At 32.9% G+C, this 7,783-nt stretch overlaps 1 protein-coding gene across 1 annotated transcript; it reads right to left on the bottom strand.

Moving 5' to 3' along the window:
• Positions 1-220: 220 nt before the first annotated feature.
• On the bottom strand, positions 221-2,583 carry LOC123543979 (tigger transposable element-derived protein 4-like). The gene is made up of 2 exons (XM_045330039.2): positions 1,389-2,583; positions 221-1,116 (listed from the first exon to the last, which is right to left on the bottom strand). Exons 1-2 carry the CDS (start codon positions 2,292-2,294, stop codon positions 478-480), a joined length of 1,545 nt encoding a protein of 514 aa, XP_045185974.2. The 5' UTR covers positions 2,295-2,583; the 3' UTR covers positions 221-477.
• Between the last annotated feature and the right edge of the window lie 5,200 nt (positions 2,584-7,783).

Raw genomic sequence — 7,783 nt, 5'->3', positions numbered from 1 at the left:
GGATATATGAGAGTGCTGAAATTTAAACTAAGAAGGCACATCTTAAACAAAATCTATATATGTTTCAATACTATTTATTTAATTATATTTTAATAAAATGAACCATTTAAAATAGTTTTCCTCATTCATATGATAAAACATTTAAAAATAAAATCATGATCTGGTAAGAGAATAAAACACTCAGCTATTAAAAGTGAGCAGTTACTGAGTTTCCAAAAAATAAAATGTTTCACTAGATAAAGATGTACTTTTTAAATAAAATAAAATCATGATCTGGTAAGAGAATGAAACACTCAGCTATTAAAAGTGAACAGTTATTGAGATTTTAAAAAATAAAATGTTTCACTAGATAAAGATGTACTTTTTAAATAAAATAAAATCATGATCTGGTAAGAGAATAAAACACTCAGCTATTAAAAGTAAACAGTTATTGAGATTTTAAAAAATAAAATGTTTCACTAGATAAAGATGTTCTTTTTACAATGTTCTCTTTTCAAAGAAATCAGTTATCTGACTTTGTTTTGGTTTGTTTACAATCACTTTACATAGCTCATCATCAAATTTCACAATGTTGTCCATCAATATTGAATTTCCTACATTGACTGCAAATGTTTTAAGTTTATTCACAAAGTCACAGGTCTCTGAGTAAGTTGGTATGTGTACTGATAAATCATTCTCATTTTCATCACTATCATCACCCTCATCAAGGCTTTCAGAGAAAGAACATTTATCTGGCATGAACTCTGACAGTAAATTTTCAATTGGTGCACCCCAGTTTGTATTTTGGGTTTCACATGTTAGAACCTCTTCATCAATTTTGACTAGATCTTTAAAATTGCACCCAAAAAGCTCAAGCGACATTTGCATTACTGCTAATGGAACATCATCGTCCTCATCACAGTCTTCCTCACTAACATCGAAATCAGCAATGCTAGAACAAGCAAAGTTATCAATACTGAATCCAGCTTTTGAAAAACATTTTACGATTGTGTTTGTCTCTACTTCTGACCATGAATTGCTGAGCCAGTAAATGGCATCCAATATTGTTATTTGTTTCAGAAGTTCACTTCCCTGCATAGCTGGGTGTTGTTCCATGCCTCGTACCATATGCTGTAGCTGAAAGACAGAAAAAGAAAAAATAATAAAATCTGTGAATAGATAATGTTTGACTGAGTTTATTCCCGATAGGCAATGAAAAGTGCAAGACCCCTCTCACTCTTAGCACTAGTTTAAGCAGAATTCTTTTTCAAATAAAAAAAAAACTAACATGATAAGCGGCCGCAGCAGTTCTTTAGTATGTTCTTAACAACAATGATTTTAAGGACCTTAGCTACTACTGATTTATGTGTGAAAAAATATCTGAAAAAATACCCGAAGATATAACCTACCTGACGTTTTCTGAATTTGAGTTTTACTGTCTGGATTATCCCCTGATCCATAGGCTGTGTGACAGAAGTTGTATTGACTGGCAGAAACTGTACTTTAATATTGCTGAGTTTGACTTGGGGATGTGAAGGTGCATTATCGACAAACAGTAAAATGTTTCTGTTTTGACTCTTCATTTTTCTGTTGAGTGACTTTAAGAATTCTTCATAGATATAACTGTTCATCCACGCTTTTTTATTGAAATAATAATCCACAGGCAGTGTTTTCACGTCCATTCTACCAAAACACCTCGGGCTACGAGATTTACCGATTACAAGAGGTTTAACCTTCTCACCGGTCATGCTTGAACACAATGCAACTGTTATTCGCTCCTTTGATCTTTTCCCTCCGGCACAATCATCACCTTTTAATCGGTATGTCTTACGCCCACTGTCACGAAAAAACAAACCCGTTTCATCCATGTTAAATATATTTTCTGGTTTGTAATCTGCACATAATGTTGGTAATTTTTCCGCCCATTCAGTAATTGTTGACTGTTTTACATCCCCCCTCTCTCCACTCATAGACCCAAACGAAATATCATGTCTCTTAATAAAACTTTCCAGCCAGCCTTTAGAAGCTTTGAATGAAGAATTTCCTTGTTTGGCTGCAAAATGGAGGGCTTGTTCCTGTATCAATGGTCCTGTGATATTAATTCTTTTATTTACAGCATCTTTAAACCATTCGTAAGTCAATGTGTTAACTTCCTCATTTCCTGTCAGGTATCGTCTTCTTTTTGATTGACCGGGTACATTGTTTTCAAAGTCAGATAACACCTCCAGCTTTCTTTTACGTAGATTTTGAATTTGTGTCTTACCGACCCCGAATTCCTCAGCAATTTTATAAGCTGGTTTTCCCCGATCTAACATTTCTATCGCCCTAACACGCTGCTCCAAAGTCAAAACTACTCTTTTTTTTGCTTTTTTCAGCGGCCATCTTTTGTAAACAAATAAGTTCTCGCCTCCGCCAACAACTTCACGCGAGATCAGGAACGGCAACTCTGTCGTGTGAAACGTACGAGGGAGCGTCTCAAAGTCGCTGAAAACGGTCTAACAATTGATACGGGAGCCAAATTTCACAGTCGCTTGTCGCGTAAGACAGGGGGTTGCTTAATTCAGACTATATTTATAGTGAATTGCGTCCGGAGCAAAAAATAGAGTCGCATATGACAGGGAGTCTCTTAATTCAGGGAGTCGTTAAGACAGTCTCGACTGTAGCTTACTTGAGACCAGTTCTAGAATATGACTCTGTTGTTTGGGATAACTGTGCGAATTATGAAAAAGATCAATTAGAAAAGATTCAGCTTGAAGCAGCGCGTATTGTTACTAGGCTAACGCGTTCAATATCAATAGAAAGACTTCTTAACGAAATTGGATGAGTTTCTCTTTCTGACCGCAAAGAAAAAAATACAAAAATTAATTTTAACATGCAAAGTAAAAAATGATGATCTTCCAACATATTTACTAGATTTATTTCCATCGATCGTGAATGACTTAAACCAGTACAATTTAAGAAACAATGCCGATTTTTATCCAGGCGTATTGAAATTTACTCCCAGTCTACTATTCCCTCTGCAATAAAGTTATGGAATGATCTGAACATTGAAACTCGTCAGCTACCAACTCTTTCGGCTTTCAAAAGTAAACTTAAAGAAATTTTCAAGCCTCCACAATTCCCTACTTTAAAATTTTTACTTAATCGATGACAGAAGATACTCTGTGTTTCACGCTAGGATACGAAACAAGTGCAGTAATCTAAACGCCGACTTGTTAAATAATCACATCAGGGAAAATCCAAACTGCGACTGCGGATCCAAAACGGAAGACGCAGAACACTACTTCTTTAAATGCACTCGTTTTTCACATCAAAGAAGAGAACTATTTACTAAAACAAGATTATTTCATCCACTAAGTGTCAATAAGTTATTGTATGGCAATGATGATATTTCTATAGAAGATAACACTACTCTTTTCACAGAAGTTCAAAACTTTATCAAACATACAAGACGTTTTGACAGTATATAATGTATTTCTTATGTCCTCTTACCATTATTACGTTACTTTGGGACAGGATGTTTGTGATTACTGGGTAGACACTCTGGGATATGGAGCAGCATATATCTTTTTTTTCTTTTCTTCTCTAGCTCATCTATAATGATTACAATCATAACTTGACTAATACTAAAACTTATTAATTATCATTGTGTAATTACTATCATAAATACTATTATTGTTATCATTTTGTTACTAAATTGATATCATCATCATAATATTTCCCTTCTTCTTCTTCTTCTTCTTCTCCTTCATCTTGTTATCTTTGTAGTTATTATCACTATCATATATCTTTGCATAAGGAATGCTTAAATAAACTAATACACTCGTTCATTTTTCATTTGCTATTAATGTTACGCACTTGGGAAGCGCTGACTTCTAATGTTGCAATAACTTGTAGCCCAACCCATTTGCTTTTGTTACTTATAATTTATATGTGCTATGTATTATGTGTTCAGAAGCAATAAAATATGATTAAATCAAAACAATTTGTATATTTAAAAAGTGACTTACTTCTTTTAAATCTTACGTATAAAAGACCAAAATCAGCTAGATTTCAAGTATTAAAAATCCTGGTTTAAATAGAAAGTAATAAGGAACGTATAAAACTCCCAAGTCAAAACAGCTGCTATGACAACCGGGTATAAAATATTCATGCAGTTGACCATATCGTGCACTTCATTAGAAGTTAATTAAGGACCACAATGCAGCTTTCTTCACGGTACGCGCATTTAATCGATTTAATTTATACGATCCATTGGCGTGTTAATTGCACAGGACAGTTTATGCTGGGTTATAAAATTGTAAATGTATATGTTTATTTAGGATTTCGTGGTACAGTTCCACAGTAATTTTCAGGCAGTGTCTGGTGTATATTGTTACGTCTGTAAATGAAATAATGGACTTGATAATTAATACGGAATACGGAGCTTGTAACTTCGGTGAGTACTTATATATATAACACCTAAGACTGACTTACGTCCGTAAATGACATATTGAACTTTATAATTAATACGGGATACGGAGCTTATTTCTTTATTGAGTACATACATATCATATATAACACCTTTATAGGGATAGGCGTGACGAGACCTTTTAAGTTTAAGAAAAGTTAAAAATCGTTGTTACGTTATAACTCGATAATGGTTGAAAATCGAATCGAGAACCCCATATCTATTTTGAAGATAATAATCTAATTCATCGAGCGTAACCATTTACAATTTGATATCGCAAAATGTTGCCACAAAGTTTAAAAACGTTTCTAGGGTTACACTTCTCTCGGGTCATTACGTCAACACGAAGCATATAGATGTATCATCGTAAAAAATAAAATCGTTTTGACCATTTTGATGTATAGTCAGCGCAACAGTGAAAAACAATGACAAACAAATATATTGAAACAGTAACTGGGTTCACAAATATCTTTATAACGCGCTACAAACGGATCATTCAATTTCAATTGTACCAAAACGTCTTTTCATATTTTGTCTGAAAAAGTTCAGCTCTCGGTCACGATACAAAACGCCTTTCAATGTCAATGGGACATCTTTTTTCATATATATATCATTTTATTATTCAGCCATACTTTCTATACAAAAACATGCTTTCTAGTCTTTTATCAACGGTACGAGTCCCTTAACATTTTTCTTTTTAATTAATGAATACCTGTAAATGTACATAAGTGAGAACGATATATATAACACTGTATATACTTGTGAGCAAGACATTTCGATCGTACTATTCAATATAAAAAGGTTGGAATAAACAAAACCTTTTTGCGACTTTAACAAAAACAGTAAATAAATGAACGAGCTAAGAATAATTACGAGAATATCTTGCATTTATATCCATTTTACAATACCATTTGCATACTTCTATCCGATACTTCTCTGAACATAGATATTGGATAGTCTTTAGAATTTTAATCTTAATTTCAGGATAGATAGAAAATTGTGTGCCTTGCACGAAATTCGAAACGGCAAGATTCAACATTTTGAAAAATAATTGAAAATGAGACACAAGATCACATCATACAAACAATTGAATTAACTGATAGGCATTTTCAATAATGTGTTTAAAGGGTTTCTCTCCCTTGCACTGATACTCTTATTTGCTTACTTCTATCATAAGAAAACAAAACTAATATATTCAGGCTCCTTCCAATGTTCAAGGTAAATTGTAAATGTGTTTTTTTTCTTCTTTTTTTGGCAAGTTATAATGCACTATTATCTAAAATGTATGCTAAATTATAATATATAGGGGTACAAATGTAGTCTTTGGTTAGTGTTCCAAATATTAACATCAATGGGACAAAGGATTTCTTTCATCTTTTGTCCGAAAAGGTTCAGCACTAGTAAGTAGCTTTTTTAATTTACAAAATGTGTCGATTATAGCATGTAAGTAAAGGGTTGTTGGCAAGATAAAATTGTTACACGGCTTGTTTGTGACAGGATACGGGATATACGCCGTATTTTCCGTATCCTGTAACCAACAAGCAGTGTTACCAATAGTACCCAGTAAGCAATACGGAATAAATAGAATCTACCGTTACCTATTGCTCTCTGCACCTAATTTGCTCAAAATGACGTACAGACGGAATGACTGACGAACCTAAAGACGCAATCCTTTAGTCCCCGAAAATAGTTTTCAAACTGTAGGTGACTAACAAGTACATTATTTCTAACAAGTATAACAACCGTTCATTTACATAAAGTGATCTTTAGTAAGGTTTTAAAACAAAAGCCTTACAGGGGATTATTGATTCGGGGGATTCGCAAGGCACGTTAAAATTATACAAAGTTTTATATTATTCTACTTACTATCAATTCTGCTCCACACCTGGCATAAACGTCATTCACAACTGTACGACTTCCGTGACTTGACTCAGATATTTCACATTGAGCGCTATCGGGAAGTTTCAGTTGAACTTGAATTGTGCAGCCACTGGTCGGCTTTGTATTTTTCTCAGAATAACATCCGTACGGGACTGTTTGTTCAAGCCAAACTGTCTCGACCTGGTCCTTATCCATATATATTGTTTTATTGTGTACCTAAACCGTATAAAAAGTGCAAGTGCAATATATATTGTATGCAGAATTTAAAACATGAAACTCAAAATTCTTAAACGTTATACAGATATGATGTCATTAAAAGCCAGGCTTATTTGCACTATTTGAGTTGGCTGCTGCCTAATTTCTTGAAAACATATAGAATCTAAAACGAATTATACAAACTAAACTGCAATCTTTTTTGTTTTGGTTATACGTGTATAAAGCCAATAATTTCATATTAAACTTTCCTGTTCTGGTTATTGTACCATTATATATTATTTAGGTTTAGTGTTTGTTTCACTGACCTCTGTTCAGACATAAGAAGGTTGTAGTTTAAATGTTAGGCTAAAGATAAGTAGATATATATCATATTTAAGAAGATTGGATCATTAAAATTCAAGTATCAAAAGATAAACAGTTATTGTATGATTATGAGGTAAATATCCAAGTTTATGGAGCTAACCAATGTGATAAGCCGAGGAGAGGATCACCTTTGTCAAGTGCAAATACTTGGATATATACCAATATTATCAAACAGTGTTTTATTTTATGACTACACATAAAAGAAACAGTTTGGTAATGCCAAAATTAGATTTTTATTAGCAAATGTTTACATTCAATTCATCTTTATTGAAAACATAACGAGGCGGTTGAATTGCTTTATATGGAAACCAGATATGTTTGACAGATATATATTTAGTATTGCGCGTGCATTTGTTTTGAGGAATAGTTTCTCGTTCATGTTTGTTTACAAAAAAATATCACTTGATGCGGTGAATATCACTTTCCATGGACCTCCATGTGACAAGTTATTGGCCATTGAGATAATAGGAATTTACGAGTCATATAACAGCAGTCGATATATTATGTGTTATGTACATGCCGTTCCTTATAATTTTCATTTTTGTTTTTCATATATTGAATACTTATTGTTTTATTTAAAGCCTGCCCTAGTTTTGAGACATCATGTGTGTCAATTAGCTATTGATATTATATTGTTTTCCAGAACATTCCATCAAAAATACTGATAAACAGGGTGTCAACATTTATCTTAAGTCATGGTTATTTTCAATTTTTCCAGACTCTTCATTTTATAAAATTTTACAAGGACAGGATTTCGGCTATTCTTGCATATTATATGGACTTTAAGGCTCGTTAACATTTTTTAGTATTTGAACTTTTCATATTAAACTTTGTTCTTGTTAACAGATGTTTTCTCTTTTTTTGTTACTTTTAGTATTTTAAGTAACAAGCAAT

This window comes from Mercenaria mercenaria, unplaced genomic scaffold, assembly GCF_021730395.1.
Source record: "Mercenaria mercenaria strain notata unplaced genomic scaffold, MADL_Memer_1 contig_4732, whole genome shotgun sequence".
NCBI lineage: Eukaryota > Metazoa > Mollusca > Bivalvia > Venerida > Veneridae > Mercenaria > Mercenaria mercenaria.
The sequence above is the reverse complement of the archived record's forward strand: the minus strand, read 5'-3'. Positions and strand labels throughout refer to the sequence as shown.